We start from the raw sequence: 22976 nt of genomic DNA on the forward strand, positions 1-22976 counted from the left end.
CACACCCGTCGTCCTCAGAGCCAACCTGTTCCTGCCCTGACAAAAAACTAAAGTTGTCGCTCCAATCAGGTATTTGAGTCTTATCATCGTCTTCCTCATTGTCTCCACCAACAGGAGTTACAGTTTGGGAATGAGGGTCTACATTATGGTCAGAACCTTCTGCGTCTGGTCCTGGATCCGACTCATAAAGATTCTGGGCATCAGTGCAGATCATTTCCTCGTCTGGATTCACAGAAGCGCTGGAGTCGACCTCTGATTCCCAGGCTATAGTATGAGTAAACAGCTCTGCAGACTCAACCATCTGTTCTACCTCATACTCAGACGGGCAGCTGGAGATTTGGGAGCTGTGAGGAAGCAAGTGCGATTTGGGTGACACCTTTGAGGACTGGAGTATTTGTGATGTTGAAGTTGATGTGGAGGAGAGCCCACTTAAAGGAGCACTTGATATCCGTTGAAGCACCTGCTGTTTTTGTGCCTCATCTGGAATTTGTAGCGATTGGCGTGGCCGTAAGAAAGGGATCTTATCACATTGTCCGCTAAAAGAAGTAGACATTTTAGTTTGGCTGGAAGATGGTCTTTCTTCTGCACCTACCCAACGGACACAACCTTTTTTCCCCTTCCCAACACGCCTATTCCCCTTTCCACCAGCAGCAGGCCTTTTTCCACTCATTTTGGTGGTTAACTAATTCACAACTCTGGAGTTGTTTGCACAAAAAAACAATGGATGGTAACCGAGCAGAGCTGAGTGGCCAAACTGTGGTATTAGGCCAAAACTATTGGCTGGGTTAGATGCAGAAAAAAATTATTTTTAATTTGCAACCTGATGGAGGTCAGTATAGATGGACTAATAGACCAAGTCCCACACACCGCTAGAAGCCCAAATATTTTTTCAGAGCTAGATGCAGAAAATTTTTTTATTCAATTTGCAACCTGATGGAGGTCAGTATAGATGGACTAATAGACCAAGTCCCACACACTGCTAGAAGCCCAAATATTTTTTCAGAGCTAGATGCAGAAAAAAATTATTTTTAATTTGCAACCTGATGGAGGTCAGTATAGAAGGAGTAATAGACCAAGTCCCACACACTGCTAGAAGCCCAAATATTTTTTCAGAGCTAGATGCAGAAAAAAAATATTTTTAATTTGCAACCTGATGGAGGTCAGTATAGATGGACTAATAGAACAAGTCCCACACGCTGCTAGAAGCCCAAATATTTTTTCAGAGATAAATGAAGAAAAAAATTATTTTTAATTTGCAACCTGATGGAGGTCAGTATAGATGGACTAATAGACCAAGTCCCACACACTGCTAGAAGCCCAAATATTTTTTCAGAGCTAGATGCAGAAAAAAATTATTTTTAATTTGCAACCTGATGGAGGTCAGTATAGATGGACTAATAGACCAAGTCCCACACACCGCTAGAAGCCCAAATATTTTTTCAGAGCTAGATGCAGAAAATTTTTTTATTCAATTTGCAACCTGATGGAGGTCAGTATAGATGGACTAATAGACCAAGTCCCACACACTGCTAGAAACCCAAATATTTTTTCAGAGCTAGATGCAGAAAAAAATTATTTTTAATTTGCAACCTGATGGAGGTCAGTATAGATGGACTAATAGACCAAGTCCCACACACCGCTAGAAGCCCAAATATTTTTTCAGAGCTAGATGCAGAAAAAAATTATATTCAATTTGCAACCTGCTGGAGGTCAGTATAGAAGGACTAATAGAACAAGTCCCACACACTGCTAGAAGCCCAAATATTTTTTGAGAGCTAAATGAAGAAAAAAATTATTTTTAATTTGCAACCTGATGGAGGTCAGTATAGATGGACTAATAGACCAAGTCCCACACACTGCTAGAAGCCCAAATATTTTTTCAGAGCTAGATGCAGAAAAAAATTATATTCAGTTTGCAACCTGATGGAGGTCAGTATAGATGGACTAATAGAATGATGCTATGCCCAAAAGATTTTGCTTCACTAGGTGCAGTAAAAAAATTGGTATTCTATACACAGGTGGTATATCTTGCAACACAGATAGGCTACTCCACTGACTAACACACTCTGCAATAGGCCAAAAAGGATTAGCTTTGCTAGATTCAGCCAAATGCTGTGAAAAAAACTTGCACAGCACTGGCACAGACCTGCCTGGCAAAAACTGATAGGAACTGATGTAACCTAGTCCTGAAGAGGACTCCAATTACAATTAGTCTTTACTCCCACAATCTATCTATTTAAGAGCACAGACCTGCCTGATAAAAGTCGTAGGAAATGCTGTAACCTAGTCCTTAAAAGGACTGCAATCACAACTATTCCCTACTCCCAAGCTATCTGTATATTTGTGCGAAAATTGGCTTGAAATTAACAAGGTATAGCACACACAGCAACAGCGGTGCCGTCTAACACGCAGCTGCAGCAGTGAGAAAATGGTGGCGACGGGGAAAATGGCTTGGTCTTATAGGGCAAGGACATGTGACATACACTGCCAATCACACATGCCCTTGCTTGTGTGAAAAAAAGCACTTCGCTCCGTGTGTGCGCTGCTGATAGGCTGACAGATTGCACCTCCCCACTGCAAATGCGGGAAAGAGAAAAAAAATGGAGATCTTCATTGTTCCTGCAGAGATCCATCCCCTGCCCCTCCCCCCGCCCCGCTGTACACTCAAACTGCGTATTAACATTAATTTTCATCATTACTGAGAAAAAATCCAGTTATGATTTTGGTGCACGAACAGTTATCGAACATAACCTCGAACAGCCGAATTTTTCTCAAATTGTTCGTGTTCACCGACCGGCTCGAACACCGCCCAAAACAGCTCGAATTTGAGATTGGCGAACAGTTCGAGTAGAACAACGCTCATCTCTACTCCTAACATACCTGATATTTTTTTTCAAAGTAAATATAGGAAGTTCAAGTTAAAAAATACTACCATAGCCTTTTATGTTCCCAGCCCTAGGCATGGGCCCAATCCTGCATGAGGCTCTACAGGGCACTTTCACCCGAACCAACAAATTATTATTTATGAAAAATTATATTGGAAAGAAAATTACATTACTGGAATACCAAGAATTGCTCTTCTCAGGGTCCTACCAAAAAAGTCACCCCAGTAATTGCCCTCCAAAAATTAATTTAAGCAAAAAGTGAAGAAAGTGAATCCTAAAGAAAATCAGGAGTCATAAAAGGCCCCCATTTTTTTTCTTAATAACATTCTGTTCTGTTTGTCCCCAGCCCTCCTGAGAGATAAATTCCTGCAAAGGCTACTATCCTTAGAATTCATCCCAAATGCTGCCCCCTCCCCCCAAAAAAAATGTATTTATCTAAAAATATGGTTGAAGCTGAGAGATGTAAAAAGATTTGAGTCATGGGAGGCAAAGAATTTTGCTTTAAAATTATTTTTTATATTTTGTGCCAAGACTTAGCTGTAGTTTAATCCTGCACAGGGGCCTACCTGAGGAATTCACCCCAGCTGCTACCCCCCAAAAAACAAATATTTCTAAAAATGAGGGGGATGCTAAGACATACCGAACATATAAGTCAAGGAAGGTTAAGAATTTTGTTTTGAAAAACGTTTTGCCTTTTGTGCCCACCGTTGTGTGTCAATCCAGTTGACCCTAAAAAAATTATGTTTACTCCCAGCACTGATGAAGGTGGAAAATAGCAGCCATTGAAGCACAATAAGCACAATAATTTTTATTTGAATGCAAGTAAGATAAGCAGTAGATGATGATGATGATGACATTGACCAGATCCAACCAGGAAGTTCAGACTAATCTAAAGTGGAAATGTGACATGCAGAAGTAGAGCTGTTGCTTCAAAAGCATCCAGCAACTATTAGAAGTAACACAAGCACAGGAGACAGGAAGTGTTGTGGTCCAGAAGCATCCAGCAACTAGAGGGGGATAACACAGTCACAGGAGACAGGGAGTGCTTTAGCAGAGCCCCAGGGGGATGGTGGGGAAGTTATTTACTGTCTGTCTGGAGCTGAAGATGGTGGTGGTGTGTGATCTGTAAATCACAGAAGGCAAAGAAACAGAATTCAGGTCAGAAGGGAAGCTAAACACAGGTCAGATAGACTCCCTGAGCTAACAGTGTGGAGTATTATCAAGCAGAAAGATAAGTATTGGAAGTAATCGTGTCATAGGGATCATCACCCTCATCAAACCTCCCCCCCCCTCCATTTCCATGAAGGATAAAGAATGCTGTGTACTATTGAGTCCTTGTGAAGGAAAAGCCTGTGGTTGTGTATGCATAGAAGTGTGCTGCTAAGAAATCTAATCTGTGCTAAATTATGCTACTGAAGAGACTGACGTTACTTTGTCTGCTTTATTAAACTGTACCATAACCAGGGACCATCCCAGTCTAATAATATAAGCTCACAGCTGTCTGCTTTATCTTTGCTGGTTATCAAAAGTAGGGGGCACCCATGTCATTTGTTTTAAATTATTTATTTATTAGGTTAAAGCAGGCTAAACGCCCTTTAGTGCCAATTAAAAGGCATTAAAGGGTGCAAGTTTATTATACAGTGATGAATAAAAGGGTAACAATGGTTTAAAGTTTTGAATGTGAGACTACCATCATTTTATAGACAATCATCTTGGCTATCTCATACATTAATTTCACTTGCAACTATTTTGCATATGATTAGTTATGCAGATTCTTGTCATGTCACTGAATTGTTACTGTTTAGCTCCTAAAAGTCTAGATTTAAATTGTTATTATTTTGTTAGTATTTTATAAAACCACCTTTATTTTTCAACACTGCCTTAATCCTTCTGGGCATGCTCTCTATCAGATTTAAACATGACTCGACCGAAATCTGATCCCAGGTCTCTTCTACACGTTACCAAAGTTGGTTGGTGCATGCTGGTCGACTCACTCGGGTATGTTTACAGCTTTTTCTTCAACTCTAACCACAAGTGTTTGATTGGATTGAGGTCTGTGGACTGTGGGGGCCAATCCAGCACCTCTACTTCATTGTCATTGAACCATTTCTTCACCAATCTCGACGTATGCTTTGGGTCATTGTCCTGCTGAAATGACTCGCCCAGGGGGATATGGGGGAAACTCGGTACCCGGGCCTTGACCTTCTGTGGGATGTCACGGCAGTCGACTTCCGGGCCCATACCCTGGGGTCACTCTTTAAAAAGGGGTTTTGTTAACAGTTTTGTTTTGTGACGCCACCTGTGGCTCCGGGTAATGGGTACCAGTGCTGCTGCAGACCTCTGGGGGTGATGGGATGGCAGCTGAGATGTTTCTGCTCCCCACAGGCGGAGCGGGCCCCCGGGGCAGGGTTGATGGAAGGGATGCAGGTGAGAGGTGTCCCGGTCGGGTCAGGGGGAATGACGGACACGCACACAGGGGATTCGCTTCAGTACCATTACTGCTGTAACGGCAGGTATGGTCCAGGGTGCCAAGTAGGAAGGGTGCACTTCTGGACTCTCCCCAGTGAGCGGGTAGTAGGCCTCCTGGTCCGTTTCTCCCCTCTCTAAAGCTTCTGGCCAGCCTGGAACTAGGCCTAGCTTCTATGCTGTTTCACTCTCTCACCTGTCTGCTTGGAAATAGAACTTTTCTCCGTCTACCACTATCCCTGGACGCTGGAGCCTTCGTGGTTCCTGGTTCTGTAAAATGATGGTAGCTTCAGGTTGACCAGGGGTCTGGAATCCTCCTGGTATGCCGGTTGTCCCTACTGGGTGTGTAGGACCCTGTAGGCACGGACTCGGTGTTTGGCTTGTGTCCTGGGGTGAGCTTCAGATGCTCCTCTGCCCCCTTAACTCCTCTATCCTCTCTGCTTGCCTCAGCCACACTCGGGGCCCTCAACACAGCAGCTCACATGCTGCTTCTTCACTGATCTCAGTGCCAGCACACTCTGCCTACCTAACTCCACCCTCCAGTATATATATCCCTAACAGGGCTCCCTCTGGTGGTATGAGGTGGAAGGGTGGAGGTGTCTGTTATGTAATGAGGGCCTCTTGGGGAGAAGTCTGTCCATGCACCCTTTTGGGTCCTGTGGTACCTGTAATAGCAGGGTGCCACATTGCCCCTTAGTACAACTCAGTACTCCTGGATTGAAGCATTTCTGTAAACAGGTAACAACAACAATTACAATTACAATTACAATAACACATATCAAAGTTACAGTGAGTCCCATAACCAGGTGTCCATCTCGCTGGTTAAGGTGCAACATGAGCAGCATGAGGGACCCGTCTGAAAACCCTCAACGTAGGCCCTGGGCATGGCTACAGGGCATAAGTGAGCCAGGTGTTGGACCACGTCTTCGGCCACACCAAACGGGTTTTTGTTCAGTGCTCTTTTAATATAAAACCAATAAGGGGCACTTTAATAAGTGCAACTATTTACAATGGACAGTTTTTGGCTGCTCACAGTCCTCAGCCTGCAAGTCTTTATACCCTTTAAGGGGAACTAAATGCACACATATAGCTTTTCCAGTTCACACACAAACAAATTTAAAATTTTCCTTCTGTACCCTTACGGGTAACTATTTACACTGTAGGCATTTTGTAGCTTATTCCCTATACCTGGTAGGGATTTGGCCTTGTGTTCTGCGTGTGGATCTACGTAGCACTGGGGTGATACTGGTGTCTGTGCATGCACTATCCGCTAACCTATCTGGTCTACGTGCGGGTAAGTTATAGAACTGCCTCAACATCTCTATAGGACTGGCAAGTGCACTGTTTACTGGACCCTCAGGTTCTGCTTCAACTAGTGATCCTCCTCTTACTGGGGACTCTTCCGGTTCCTGAGCAGGCTCTTCTAGGGTGCTCACAGGCTCTTCCTGTGGTGGAGGTTCTTCTGGTGGCTGACACAAGTGTATCACTGGTATGATAACTGCTCCATCGAGTTGAGGCCAGTCCATGGGGAAGTCTCCTAGAACTGTATGAACTACATCTTCCTTGGGTACTTCTTCCTCCTGTGTCTTCAGTAGACCTGGGCACAATTTCAAGTGGTCTCTTGAGACTGTTGTGGTTGTCCTACCTCCATCCTTGCTGATCAAGCAGGTTTTGGTGTTGTCAAATCTGGAAATTAACACAGTGTAGGGCTCTCTTTCCCACTGGTCATCGAGATTGTGACCTCATCTTTTCCGCTTTAGCACTATTTCTCTGGGTGCCAATGGTTCTGCTGGTGCATGCTTGTTATACTGGCCTTCTTGTCTTTTCCTGACTTTGTTTAGGCTGTCTTCAACACAGGCCTGTACTTTCCTGTACTGCTCTTGTCGATTTGTGTCCCAGTCTTCAGTGGACATATCTGCAGCAGGTTCTACGACTCCAAGTTCCAGGTCCATGGGCAATTTTCTAGGTCTTGCTCTCATGAGGTACCCTGGTGTACTGTTAGTAGAACTCACAGGTATGTGGCTATACAGGTCCACCCGCTCAGGTAGTTTGTCTGGCCACTGGTTCCTCTCTTCCAAAGGTAGGGTTTTTAACAGGTCAATGACGAGGTTATTCATTTTCTCGCACATACCGTTGTTTTGAGGATGATGCGGTGTAGTCCGGATCTTCTTGCATTCGTACAGGTGACAGAATTCTTTAAACAGCTCAGCTTCGAAGGCAGGGCCTTGATCTGTTAGCACCTTGTCCGGGTATCCATGGTGCCTGCAGAAGTAGGCTTGGAATGTTCTTGCTGCAGTTTCTGCTGTCAGATCCTTGACAGGGGCTACCACCAGGAACCGGGAATAGTGATCCACCATGGTCAGGGCATAGGAATAGCCTAACCTGCTGGGCGACAGTTTGACATGATCCAGAGCGACAATCTCTAGCGGTTGGGTTGTTTTGATGGACTGCAAGGGTGCTTTCTGACTTCCGTAGTCTTTCCTTCTGAGGCTACAGGACCCACAATTCCCGCACCACCTTTCTATGGAACTCCGCATTCCAACCCAATAGTACCGGTCCTTCAGCAGGGTTTCCAGCTTCTTCCAGCCAAAATGACCTGCTTGGTCATGGTAGGCCTCTAGCACCATCTGGATATCTGTCCTCAGTACTACAATCTGCCACACCATTTCATGGGTTCTGGGGTTGACATACCTTCTGCACAGCTTTTCTCTGTAGATGAATAGCCGGCTTCTCTCATTCCACAGGTGTTTGGCTTGTGGAAGAGCATCCTTCTCCAGGTGAGAACCTTCTTGGGTTATCAGTCCTTTGATGAGGCAGACCACTGGATCACTGTCCTGGGTCTCCTTCCAGCTGTGATGAGGTAAAGGGTTTATCTTCTTACCATGACGTCTTCTGGAGACGCGTTGCTCGTGAACCATTCCATTTCTGTGGAAAGCAAGTAATTCAATTTCTTCTAGGTCATCCACTTCATCCTCGGTGTCCGACTGGTGGGCATTCTTGACAGGGCATCAGCATTGGTTTTCTTGTGACCTGCCCGATACTTGATTGTGAACTGGTAATTCGACAATCTGGCCACCCAAAGTGGTTCCATGGCTAACAACCTGGCTGTCTCCAGGTGTGTCAAGGGGTTATTGTCGGTAAAGGCTGTAAATTTAGTTGAGGCTAGGTAATGTTTGAATCTTTCAGTGATAGCCCAGACCAAGGCCTGGAACTTGTTATGCACACGCCCGGACTGACTGACGTGTGCGTGTTTAGTGATCCCACTGGACCATGAACCGGAGAGTGCCTGGAGGGGCGTAACTAAGTATCTACCCGATCCGACCAAGGTCGCACGACGGTTAACGATGCCAGTGCACCAGGGAGGAACCGAGCAGAGGGACCAGGTGCTACTCCAGGACAGACCCCGGACACGGCTGTTTACCCACACCGGAGAATACAGGAACAGGCAGGTTAGGCTGGCACACTGACTGGTGGGTATAGGCAGGCACGGCAGGTATGCAGATAGGTGGGCACTGGTAAGCATGACTGGTATGCAGGCAGGGAGTACAGGCAAGCACGGCTGGAGTGCCGACAGGGAGGCACTAGCTGGTTGGAGCACAGACTGTATAAGGTCCAGTACAGACTGGGACTCAGGAACAGAAACGGAGATGCGGTAGACAAGCAGAGCAGAGCGAGACCGCCGGAGTGGTGAACAAGAGCAGAGCAGGGCAAGGCTGCCGGAGCAGTGAGCAAGAGCAGAGCGAGACCGTCTGGAGCGGTGAGCAAAGGCAGGACAGAGTGAGACCGCTTGGAGCGGTGAGCAAAGACAGAGCAGAGCGAGACCGCCTGGAGCGGTGAGCAAAGACAGGGCAGAGCGAAACCGCAGGTGCGGTGGACAAAGCTGAGCAGAGCAAAACCGTAAGTGCGGTAGACAAGGCTGAGCAGAGCGAAACCGCAGGTGCGGTAGTCAAGGCTGAGCAGAGCGAAACCGCAGGTGCGGTAGTCAAGGCTGAGCAGAGCGAAACCGCAAGTGCGGTGGACAAGGCTGAGCAGAGCGAAACCGCAAGTGCGGTGGACAAAGCTGAGCAGAGCGAAACCGCAGGTGCGGTAGGCAAAGCTGAGCAGAGCGAACAGAAACCGCCAGAGCGGTAAGTAAGGCAGAACAGAGATAAACTGCAAAGGCGGTGAGCAAAGACAGAGCAGAGGGGACAGGGCTCTGTTCACATGGAACAGACTAGAAGGGAAAGGCAGAACCAGATACACACAAGGTACTTGCAAAGAAGTAGCGAGTGGACTCCAAACTCACACACGGAAGTACAGCAACAACGAGTAGGAGTTAGGTGCAGGTTCAGACTCTGCAGAAAAAGAGAAAAAACATACATAGAGACAAAACAGGTAACAGATTAGGAGACAGTTCAGACAAGAACTGTACTGCAACGAAATACAGGAACGAGCCTAGGTAAAGCCAAGTGCTGGTTCAGACACTGCAGAAAAAAGGGAGGAAACGGACAGAGAGACAAAACAAGTAACAGGTTAGGAGACAGTTCAGACAGGAACTGTTACTACAACAAAATACAGGAACGAGCCTAGGTATAGCCAAGTGCTGTTTCAGACACTGCAGCAAAAGGGAGGAAACGGACAGAGAGACAAAACAAGTAACAGGTTAGGAGACAGTTCAGACAGGAATTGTTACTACAACAAAATACAGGAACAAGTCTAGGTATAGCCAAGTGCTGGTTCAGACACTGCAGCAAAAGGGAGGAAGCGGACATAGAGACAAAACAGGTAAGAGGCTAGGAGACAGTTCAGACAGGAACTGTTACTGCAGCGAAATACAGGAACGAGCCTGGGTATACGGCCCCCAGAGGCAGAAACGCACAGGCTAGGAGCGTGTTCAGACAGGCCTGGAAATGCAGCCTCCAGGAAGGCGGACAGGCAGGAGAAAAACAGAACAGGACCTGGCACATTCAGAGTCAAAGAGCACACTGAATGTTGAAGTTGCTCAGGCATCAGCTTCCAGGTGAAGCTGGTTTAAATATCCAGTGACTGACAGCAATAGGCTGAGGACGCATTAGGGGCGTGCCCACAGCAGCCACAAGAAACAGGAAGTGACTGGGCCGCCGCCCTAAGCACTCAGAACAGAGACAGACAGCATGGAAAGAAGCCAGGCTAGCAGACTGGACTGATGATCAAGTTTGCGATCTTGCATAATGGGAGATGGTGCCCTATGCAAGAACGCCACCAAGTATGTTACAGAACTCCAGCTTGAAGGAACTGTAATTCTCCGGATTCCTCTTAGTGGGGCGTAGCTTCCTACTGGCATAGGCAACTACCTTTTCTCTGCCATTTTGCTTCTGGGACAACACAGCTCCCAGTCCCTCATTGCTGGCATCTGTGTATAACAGGAAAGGTTGGCTGTAGTCGGGGTAAGCCAGGATTTCCTCACCGGTTAGGGCTTCCTTCATCAATGCAAAGGACTCAGTCTGTTCTTTGCCCGACTGGAATGGGGGACTTTTACCTCTTTTGGACTGTCCTACTAGGAGATCTTGTAAACGTGCTGCCTTTTTGGTGTAGTCCATAATGAACCTCCTGTAGTACCCGACCAGTCCCAGAAATTGACGTTCCTTGGTTCAAGCCACTTCTGGATGGCAGTGACCTTCTCCTGGTCTGGTGCTACCCCCTCTGGGCTGACTACGTGTCCCAGGTACTGAAACTTCCGTTTAAGCAGGTGGCACTTGTAAGGTTTTAGTTTCATCCCATACCAGGACAATGCCTCAAATACCTCTGCCAGGTGCTTTAGATGGTCTTCATACGTCCTCGAGTACACGATAACATCATCCAGGTATAGCAGCATCGTCTCAAAGTTCCGGTGTCCCAAGCAACACTCCATCAACCTTTGTAACGTTCCGGGTGCATTGCAGAGTCCAAACGGCATGCTGTCGAATTCGCATAATCCCATCGACAGCATAATCCCTCCACCACTCTTACAAGGGGCATTAAAATCGTCTTGTTAAACCACTGTGACCTCCACCACTCTTCCAAGGGGCATTAAAACCATCTTGGTAAACTACTGTGACCTCCACCACTCTTCCAAGGGGCATTAAAACCATCTTGTTAAGCTACTGTGACCTCCACCACTCTTCCAAGGGGCATTAAAACTGTCTTGTTAAGCTACTATGACCTCCACCACTCTTTCAAGGGGCATTAAAACCGTCTTGTTAAGCTACTGTGACCTCCACGTCTCTTCCAAGGGGCATTAAAATGGTCTTGTCAAGCTGCTGTGACCTCCACCATTTTTTTTCAAGGGGCATTAAAACCGTCTTGTTAAGCTACTGTGACCTCCACCACTCTTCGAAGGGGCATTAAAACCATCTTGTTAAACCACTCTGACCTCCACGTCTCTTCCAAGGGACATTAAAACCATCTTGTTAAGCTACTGTGACCTCCACCACTCTTCCAAGTGGCATTAAAACCATCTTGTTAAGCTACTGTGACCTCCACCACTCTTCCAAGAGGCATTAAAACCGTCTTGTTAAGCTACTGTGACCTCCACGTCTCTTCCAAGGGGCATTAAAACCATCTTGTTAAACATCTCTGACCTCCACGTCTCTTCCAAGGGGCATTAAAACTGTCTTGTTAAGCTATTGTGACCTCCACCACTCTTCCAAGGGGCATTAAAACCATCTTGTTAAGCTACTGTGATCTCCACGTCTCTTCCAAAGGGCATTAAAACCGTCCTGTTAAACCACTCTGACATCCACGTCTCTTCCAAGGGGCATTAAAAGCATCTTGTTAAACCACTCTGAACTCCACAGCTATTCCAAGGGGCATTGAAATGTTGTTTTTAATTAACTCTAACCTCCACGACTCTTCCAACGGGCATTGCATTTCCTCCTAATTTTAGTCAGCCTTTGCTTTTCAATGCATAGGCGAACACTAAGGGAGACCCACTCACCAATAATGGGTAGAAGGTTTTTAGTACGCTGTAATCCACGTCTGTTTCAAGGAGCATAGCAGTTCCTCATAATTTTACATTCACTGCTTAGGCCAACAGTGTACAGGACACCCAGTTGCTATAAATGGAAAAAAAGGTTTAGTTCAGGCCCTCTGACCTCCATGCCACTTCCAAAGGGCATTGGAGTGCCTTGAAATTTTTGGTAGGCATTGCACTCACTGTATGCCCTATAACTTTGTAGCCGAACCGCTCCTTTTGGTACAGAAACATATCCTACAAGACATGTGTGGCTGACTGGCCTGATATTGATGTGAAAGAGCAGGAGGAACAGGGACCATTCTCCTTTGCCACTACCTCATACATCATTCATCACCTGAAGCTTTGTTTTAACGGGAGTCATAAAACTGGGATAGTAGCAGGAAAACATCCAGCAATCCTCGGAGGAGGTAGGATATGCGCCAAAACGCTGACCACCTCAGGCCTAGCCGCTACTACATACATGCGCTTGCATTCCAAGGAACAGAAACCTAAGGAGATGGATGGCCTCATGATCATGAATAATTTACTCGTTGTGTAGGAGGCTGCCCACTGCTGCTGTCTACCTTCTGAACTTTGTGTTGAAGCCTGATTGACCCAGGACTCGCAATCCTCTCTGTCTGGAGGACGTGTGGCATCTCAGTGTCCAACTGTGTCCCGGCTTCCACAATATTAACCCAGTGTGAAGGCGTCAGTCAGACTGACCATCCCTGGCCACATTCATTTGTCCACGTGTTTGTGGTTAGGATGTACTTCAAATAGGCGGCTGGGGACCGTTTATGGACACCTGGCCACCCCCAGGCAGCTGGGGAACGTGTGTGGGCACCCGGCCGCGGGGCGGCTGGGGACCGAGTATGGACACCTGGCCACCGCCTGGTGGCAGGGGACCAAGCATGGACACCCGGCTGCCGGTCGGCTGGGGACTGAGTATTGATACCAGGTCGCCGACGCAGCCATGACGTGGTGGCCAGTTTCCGCCTCCACATGCCTAAAAGGCCCAATTTCAAGTGTAAGCAAGCAGTATGATATTGCAGCCTGGGGGTGAGTGGGTGGCAGGCTGCATACTTGCGCTTGCATTGCAAGGATTGGGGGAGGTACAATTGAACATTGCCCTGGGACAAGGCCTTGCACGGGGATATTTGCAATTCTGCATCTTCTGATGCGGAAAGGATCACTTCTGATGGGCACACTTTTAGGCAGTGACCTGGGTGTCAGAGATGCTTCCAGGGGTCTTCCCCATGCTGTTCCCATGTCTTTTCAGCACTATATGCATGTGTCACACAGCAAATGGCCAGATAAGGTTGTAAAATGATAAAATGACATTTCCTGGTGAATGCATTTGTCACGGTTGAAAGCAATACAAAAGTGCAAAAACGCATAAAAAATGCTACTTGTGAACATAGCCCAAGGTGTGGAGGAGTATTTTTGTTTATGGTTATTTATTTTACCTTATACACACGTCTTTACCCTGGAAAGGAAGTTCCTTAAAATATTTCAAAGAAAAACCATTTCAGTTTCGTTTTTGAACGTTTTATTGTGAGTCCTTAAAAGTGGCTTAATACCTCTGACCACGTTGTTGACAGCAGTGACCTGGGGGTCAGAAATGCTTCCTGGGGCAATCCCCAAGCTGTCCCCATGTCATTTGAGCACTGTCACTATCAATTTGGGCACTTTTTAGGCTTTCTACAGACTGCCAGGGGTGCCGCCGCAAAAATGCTCGGGTCTCCCATAGACTAACATTGGGCTCGTTGCTCGGGTCGAGCACCTGAGTATCACGGTGAGCTCGGCCCGAGCTTCGAGCACCCGAGCATTTTAGTGCTCACTCAACACTAGTTTTTATGTTTTTTTTTTTAAAGATTTTTAAAACATTTTTTCAATCCATTAGGGGACTTGATTCTTTAATAGTATGACTGTCTATGCGATATAATGCAAAACAATTATATTGCAGTATATAGTAAAAGTTATTGTCTCCTATAAAACCCAGCTGCCCACTAGTCTTCATAGAAGCTCCATCATGGCAAGCATATGGGTCTTCAGCAGACCCCGGGTTGCCATTACAACTCACGGGCACTCTACGATCATGCCGCAGGGTGGTCGATGAGCGCTTAGAACGGTGCGTCCCACATGCTATTTTCTATAAATGCCACCGTGAGGGATTACAGTCGCATTTAATAGGCTAACTGCAACGTGTGGAGGCCATTCCAAACATCTTCTCCCAACTAGCATTGCACATGTACGGAGCTCATCGTTAAGGAGTTAACACAAACAGTCTGCCCATATAATTGAATCAGCATGATAGTGATATCAGATGCCTTGTCCTCCATAACACTTTCTCCTGAGCTAACGAAAAGATCACTGAAATAATGTCAGCAGATTATTTTCTGGCAAAGCTGAAAATAATTGTAAATGGGGGTTTTGTGTTTAAATTATTTTCCATGACAAGGAATGACTTTGCTTTTTTTTTTAAGTCATTTGATCACTCTTCATAAAAATGTAGAGTTAATGCAAATTTCCACGATAAAAATTGAAGCAGCAAACTTTATAAAATCCAAAAGTTGTGTCAGGCTCAAAACTTGTGGCCATGACTGTTGAAAAGAACAAGGTTAAGGCTTTATAAAAACAACGTAGATTTTTTCTGATATTTAATATTCTACAAATATAATCAGTATCATACTCTAAAAATGGTAAATTATCAGGAAAACACAGATTTAAAGGATTACATTCGATAGGAGCCATCCTTTCTATTTAGAGCTAACCCTTCAGTATGTATGCTAATCACACACAGCTCGGGAATACAGCTTCACTAGGACTGGGATACTTTGTGCCAAATTTGTTATGCATATGTTTAGAGGAGAATGAGATTACTGAAAACATGCATTGTTGTACAGAATAAATCTAAATCAAATGTATTCATATTTTCTGCATTATTTGGTTAATGGATAAAATATTACTCGGGGAGTAATACTAAACAATGAAAAAATGCACTTTGACTATACAATCTTTTTATTTAAATCTGTAAAATAAACATAGATCTTAACAATACAGTGTCATTGTAACACTAAGATCCATTACCTGGTTTTGTTGTGTAAATATTTGCTTTACATTGTGTTTCTATGGTATTTTTGGATTGTGCTGCTTAAATCAAGCACTGTTTTAACTTTTTATTGACTGTTAAAGGAGAATTTAAGTTCAGAGTTAATGACTCGAGCGGTGAATGAGCCTTTTTGCACCAGGAGCTAGCAGAGTAGTCTGCATGGCACCAACTACAGTCTAATTTATAAATAAAATAAGACCAAAGTAAAGGCTTTCTCTTTCTTCTCAATTTTATACACACAACATCTGGCTCTGCTATACTTAGAAAGCACAGTTATAGTCTAGTGTTTCCAATGAGCAATTATTTGAACGGTGATTCCTTTTATTCTTTTTCTTTCTGCAGGTTTACCGATATTTTAAGGCATCTAACATTGATATTCTAACATTATGTATGATACATAAGGACACTTTTTATTTATAACTAAGCTATTTAAGATTCTAAAAGTACATTAAATAATCAGCATATGTTTGTGTGGTAATATCAGACATGATCAAATTGATCCACTGCAAATCGATTTGATTAAATTCCATGACTTTTGCAGTTCTCACCTAATTTGACCAATTTGTGATTAGATTCACATGGATAAAAAAAAAAGCCCAGCACCTTTTCATGCATTGCTGAAGAATGCATCATTGATCCATGATATACTACAATACAGCACCCTTTTTTTCTTCTTCATGCACTATATACAAGGAGGGCAGTTTAAAACCCCTCAGTTCTAATTACCTACTAAAGAAAAAATACTTAAACCATGGATTGTCTATCTGAGAAAGAGTCTCTAAAAGAAAAAAAAAGTGTATTATATATATATATACATAGACATATATATACACTGCTCAAAAAAATAAATGGAACACTCAAATAACACATCCTATATCTGAATGAATGAAATATTCTCATTGAATACTTTGTTTTATACAAAGTTGAATGTTCTGACAACAAAATCACACAAAAATCATCAATGGAAATCAAATTTATTAACCAATAGAGCCATAGATTTGGAGTCACCCCCAAAAGTGGATGGAGCGAGACATGATGTCCCAGATGTGCTCAATCGGATTCAGGTCTGGGGAACAGGCGAGCCAGTCCATAGCTTCAATGCTGACACACTCCAGCAACATGAGGTCTGCCATTGTCTTGCATTAGGAGGAACCCATTGCCAACTGCACCAGCATATGGTCTCACGAGGGGTCTGAGGATCTCACCTCGGTACCTAATGGCAGTCAGGCTACCTCTGGCGAGCACATGGAGGGCTGTGCGGCCCTCTAAAGAAATGCCACCCCACACCATTACTGACCCACTGCCAAACCGGTCATGCTGAAGGATGTTGCAGGCAGCAGATGGCTCTCCACGGCATCTCCAGACTCTGTCACGTCTGTCACATGTGCTCAGTGTGAACCTGCTTTCATCTGTGAAGACCACAGGGCGCCAGTGGCGACTTTGCCAATCCTGGTGTTCTGTGGCAAATGCAAAGCGCCCTGTATGGTGTTGGGCTGTGAGCATAACCCCCATCTGTGGACGTCGGGCCCTCATACCACCCTCATTGAGTTGGTTTTTAACCATTTGTGCAGACACATGCACATTTGTGTCCTGCTGGAGGTCATTTTGCAGGGCTCTGGCAGTGCTCCTCCTGTTCCTCCTTACACAAAGGCGGAGGTAGTGGTCTTGCTGCTGGGTTGTTGCCCTCCTACGTCCCCCTCCATGTCTCCTGGTGTACTGGCCTGTCTCCTGGTAGTGCCTCCAGCCTCTGGACACTACGCTGACAGACACAGCAAACCTTCTTGCCACAGCTCACATTGATGTGCCATCCTGGATGAGCTGCACTATCTGAGCAACTTCTGCGGGTTGTAGAGTCTGTCTCATGCTACCACGAGTGTGAAAGCACAACCAACATCCAAAAGTGACCAAAACTCGACCCAGAAAGCTTTGTTACTGAGTCTGTGGTCCCCACCTGCAGAATCACTCTTTTATTGAGGGTATCATGATAATTGCTAATAATTTCCATCTATTGTCTTTTCCATTTGCACAACAGCATGTGAAATTGATTGTCAATCAGTGTTACTTCCTAAGTGGACAGTTTGATTTCACAGAAGTTTGATTTACTTGGAGTTATATTCTGTTGTTTAAGTGTTCCCTTTATTTTTTTGAGCAGTGTATATATATATATATATATATATATATATATGTATACAGTACAGACCAAAAGTTTGGACACACCTTCTCATTTAAAGATTTTTCTGTATTTTCATGACTTTGAAAATTGTACATTCACACTGAAGGCATCAAAACTATGAATTAACACATGTGGAATTATATACTTAACAAACAAGTGTGAAACAACTGAAAATATGTCTTATATTCTAGGTTCTTCAAAGTAGCCACCTTTTGCTTTGATGACTGCTTTACACACTCTTGGCATTCTCTTGATGAGCTTCAAGAGGTAGTCACCGGAAATGGTTTTCACTTCACAGGAGTGCCCTGTCAGGTTTAATAAGTGGGATTTCTTGCCTTATAAATGGGGTTGGGACCATCAGTTGTGTTGTGCAGAAGTCTGGTGGATACACAGCTGATAGTCCTACTGAATAGACTGTTAGAATTTGTATTATGGCAAGAAAAAAGCAGCTAAGTACAGAAAAACGAGTGGCCATCATTACCTTAAGAAATTAAGGTCAGTCAGTCCAAAAAATTGGGCAAACTTTGAAAGTGTCCCCAAGTGCAGTTGCAAAAATCATCAAGCGCTACAAAGAAACTGGCTCACATGAGGACCACCCCAGGAAAGGAAGACCAAGAGTCACCTCTGCTTCTGAGGATAAGTTTACCCGAGGCACCAGCCTCAGAAATCGCAGGTTAAAAGCAGCTCAGATTAGAGACCAGGTCAATGCCACACAGAGTTCTAGCAGCAGACACATCTCTACAACAACTGTTAAGAGGAGACTTTGTGCAGCAGGCCTTCATGGTAAAATAGTTGCTAGGAAACCACTGATAAGGACAGGCAACAAGCAGAAGAGACTTGTTTGGGCTAAAGAACACAAGGAATGGACATTAGACGAGTGGAAATCTGTGCTTTGGTCTGATGAGTCCAAATTTGAGATCTTTGGTTCCAACCACCGTGTCTTTGTGCGACGCAGAAAAGGTGAACAGATGGACTCTACATGCCTGCTTCCCACCATGAAACATGGAGGAGGAGGTGTGATGGTGTGGGGGTGCTTTCCTGGTGACACTGTTGGGGATTTATTCAAAATCGAAGGCATACTGAACCAGCATGGCTACCACAGCATCTTGCAGCGGCATGCTATTCCATCCGGTTTGCGTTTAGTTGGACCATCATTTATTTTTCAACAGGACAATGACCCCAAACACAACTCCAGGCTGTGTAAGGGCTATTTGACCAAGAAGGAGAGTGATGGGGTGCTACACCAGATGACCTGGCCTCCACAGTCACCAGACCTGAACCCAATCGAGATGGTTTGGGGTGAGCTGGACCGCAGAGTGAAGCCAAAAGGGCCAACAAGTGCTAAGCATCTCTGGGAACTCCTTCAAGATTGTTGGAAGACCATTTCCGGTGACTACCTCTTGAAGCTCATCAAGAAAATGCCAAGAGTGTGCAAAGCAGTCATCAAAGCAAAAGGTGGCTACTTTGAAGAACCTAGAATATAAGACATATTGTCAGTTGTTTCACACTTTTTTGTAAGTATATAATTCCACATGTGTTAATTCATAGTTTTGATGCCTTCAGTGTGAATGTACAATTTTCAAAGTCATGAAACTACAGAAAAATCTTTAAATGAGAAGGTGTGTCCAAACCTTTGGTCTGTACTGTATATATATATATATATATATATTTTTTATATATATATATATATATATATATATATATATACATTTACATATACACATATACAGTATATATATTTAAACACAACTATCTTCCTCGCAAAGTTTGCTTTTTTTTTTTTTAAAAGATAAGTTAAAGTTAAATGTGTTAACTCTTGTTATATTAGTCCAATATTACACCACGGTACGTGCCACATGAACCCTGTGGCCTGTTGCAGGTGCTGGCTTTTGGTACATGTATTCATTTAGTTTTTTTTAAAACGTCTTTTTTGGGAAAAGGGGTGATGTACTGCCACAATTGTCAAAGTTAAATGATCAATTTTACAAAAAGATTATCGCAATAAAAAATTGGATTTTTCTTTTTTAATCCACCCTCCTCTTTAAAACATTTTTATAAAAGTTAGTCAATGAATTATATGTTACCTAAAATGGTATAATTAATAACTAGAATTTGTAATGTAAAAAAAAACAGCTACCGAAGAGAAAAAATAAAATTTAAGGTTCTTGGGATACAGCAACACAAAAATCCTCTTTTTTTCATAAAACATGTATTAAAGGGGTTGTCCGTTACTTTTAAAAAAATGCCAGTGTGTTTTAATGATAAATACAACCTTCTTTCTAATTACCTTGCGCTGCTGATAATGCCTGTGAGCGGCGCTATCGGTGGCCGCTCACAGGCAGCATGTGACCCCCGGCTGCAACCGGCGCTGACGTCACGACAAGTTGCTGCTGCAGCCGGGGGTCCCTCTTGCGCATTCCACTGGTGGCTGCTGGGTTGTGAGCGGTGTTATTTCCCTGCGTCACACCCAGCATCCACTGTGCGCTCTCCCTGTCCTCATTCACTGGGAAAGCGCACGGTGGATGCTGGGTGTGACGCAGGGGAATAACCCCGCCCACAACCCAGCAGCCACCGCGGGGACCCCAGCGCTGAGCGTGGGGTCACATGCTGCCTGTGAGCGGTTACCAATAGCGCCGCTCACAGGCAGTATCAGCAGTATCAGCAGTGCAAGGTAATTAGAAAGAAGGTTGTATTTAGCATTAAAACACAATGGCATTTTTTTTAAAAGTACCTGACAACTCCTTTAATTGTGCAAAATGTAAAACTATATATATGTAAAAACCCTATATGTGTTAGGGCTCATTCAGACGTCATTTTTGTTGTACGAGTACTATCCATGTTTTTCACAGATAACACTTGTACCTATGATGTAGTCTATATGGTAGTTCACATGTCCAAATTTTTTCTTGGACTGTGTTATCGAGTCTGAAATCAAATTAGCCAATGCTAGTCTATTGGTTGTGAAAAAAATCGGATATGGTCCCTTTAAACATTCTGAATCTTTTAGCTTTAACAGTCTCTATTTATAATTGTACATACTGTAGCGTAGCAGACTGCACAATGATTTAAAAGTGAATTTGCCAAAATGTTTTTTAACCTAAAATGTAGTGAATATACAAAAGCAATTTTGAAGTTAAAAAAAAAAATGCTGCCATCCATTTCCTTTACTACTTCTTTGGTTTATTATACGTAAATGCAACTTATAAGACAATAAAATAATAAAACTTCTAATGAAACAATACAAGTTTCTACACTAAGCAGAAATTATGAATAATTTGCCCAGAGTGAATCATAATGAAAAATATGGATTAATAGTACAATAAAATTAATAGCAATTAATTTACAGTGAATTAATGTAAAAAGACCAGAATGTAATGGCTCCAATACAGTGCTGAAAAGACACTGATGCTGCCAACGGCTCTACATTATTGCACCTCATTTTGAGATATTGTCTTGTTTTTTATCAATTCAGCGATATAGTTATCTTCATATCCCAATATGTTTCTCAAGACCTCCACTGTGTGCTGTCCAATGACCGGAGGGGGTTGAAGTGCAGACATGTTGAAATTGCTGAATCTTACGGCTGGACCTATGAACATAAAAAAGGCATCTACTTACTGTAGTTTAGTTAGTTGCTTAGCTTAAGTTTATATGCAATAGCTCAAAATGTAATTAACATAATTTTTCCATTTTAAGTATAGAATTGCAGTTAGAAATGACATGATTTAGATAAGTTGCCTAAATCCGCTTACTTCAGCAGGATCATCCAACTATCTTATGGGTATGGGGCCTCCTAATTGTAGATGTATTTTGTACTTGACCACTGTTCCTGGGCTTTCACGCTGTTTGTTTCTTCAACAGCAAACCTGAAAATGTGTGTTTCCAGTATCATTTCTTATTAGGTACGATTCTCGTGATGCAGGGTGACACCAACTGTACCATAGGTCTTGTTACTATATTCATACTTAAAGGTAAACTATTTTCAGAAAATAATCTATTGCTTAAATAATTTCTTCTGTTAAATGTGTTTTAAGTTTTTTTTTTACAATGTTTTATTTCCATATCACAATCTGTATTAAAAATAAAAAATATAGAAATCTTGCAATTTTTACACTAGCCACTGTGGCTTTATTAGACTTTTACTTTGTGTTGTTTCAGGAAACAATATCTGTGCATAGCCACAATGGTCAGACTAGCATTGTATTGATGCATCTAATGAGCCTATGTAATGGTCATTGTGAAGGAAGGGGGAGCAGAGGGAGCTGTTATAACACCTATTGTGAATAATGGATCCTTTGGTATCAAGCTGTGTATAGAGGTGTTACCTGTCATTGTAATCCTGCCACTAATCAGGATTCTTGCTTAAAACTCTACCTGAAAGGACTTGAAGTATGAGTCTAAAAACCCTCAGTGGCAATGTGAAAATGGCAAGATTTCTAAATAAAAAATAATAATAAAGATCATGATTTGAAAAAAAAAAATAAAACATATCCAAAAAATATTTAAAAATACAAGTAACACAAAAAACTGATTTAAACAATAGGTCATTTTATATTGATGTTTCCTATCATGAAAGCATTATATTGTTTATCCTTCTTCTAAAAATGTACATAATTCAAAAATGAATACATTGAGGGACATTTACTAAGCAAAATTCTGGTACAATTTGCATAAAAAAATTATGTATCTAGAATTGGTGCAAATTTATTGGCACATCACATTCAATCGGCCTTGACAGTGGTACGTGGCCAAAGCTCAAGAGCGGGAGAACCATCTCTATCATCCTCAATGCTTCTTTTGATTAGCTAGCCTGGTGCAACTTCATCATTGTAGAGTGATGAACATAGGGAGTCGAACCAAGTCGGCTACTCAAAAGAAGAGCCGTGGATGCCCCCAGAAAAGACAGGTTATGATTAGTGTTGAGCGAGCATGCTCGACACTGCTCGGTACTGGCCCGAGCATCTCACTACTCGGGATGTTCGGCGAGCACCGAGCATTTCCGGGTTACTCGGGCGGGAGCTCGGGTCTCCGCCCTGCACGTTTGGCGCTCTTTACAGAGCCAAAGAACATGCAGGGATTGCCAGCCAGTCACTGTAATGCCACAGCCATGTTGTTTGTGGGCATTACAGTGATTGGCTGGCCGCACAGCGTCACCTCGAGTATTTAAAACCAGGTGCCACCATCTTGGACACAGTCGCCCGGGATCAGACAGTATAGGGTCAGTGCTGCTGAGTTAGGGAGAGATATATAGTGCAAAACAGGTAGTGTAGGGTCTCTAAAGCCTGCCAAATCAAACAAACAGTCCTTCTCAGGACTAATATCCATCCCAGATATCAGGCAGGCAGGCAGGCAGGCTGTATAGGAGACGCAGTGGTTATACCAACAAAC

General features: G+C 43.6%; 1 protein-coding gene across 1 annotated transcript in view; it reads right to left on the bottom strand.

Annotated features, from left to right (window-relative positions):
• Positions 1–20744: 20744 nt before the first annotated feature.
• Positions 20745–22976, bottom strand: part of SUGCT (succinyl-CoA:glutarate-CoA transferase) — a 1771027-nt gene continuing 1768795 nt past the window's right edge. The window contains exon 14 of the mRNA XM_073676600.1: positions 20745–21177. Coding sequence (XP_073532701.1) covers positions 21014–21177 — 164 coding nt within the window. The 3' untranslated portion in view covers positions 20745–21013. The remainder of the gene's footprint in view (positions 21178–22976) is intronic.

Source organism: Phyllobates terribilis, unplaced genomic scaffold (genome assembly GCF_046119375.1).
Source record: "Phyllobates terribilis strain yellow unplaced genomic scaffold, ASM4611937v1 Scaffold_4__5_contigs__length_816908805, whole genome shotgun sequence".
Classification (NCBI taxonomy): domain Eukaryota; kingdom Metazoa; phylum Chordata; class Amphibia; order Anura; family Dendrobatidae; genus Phyllobates; species Phyllobates terribilis.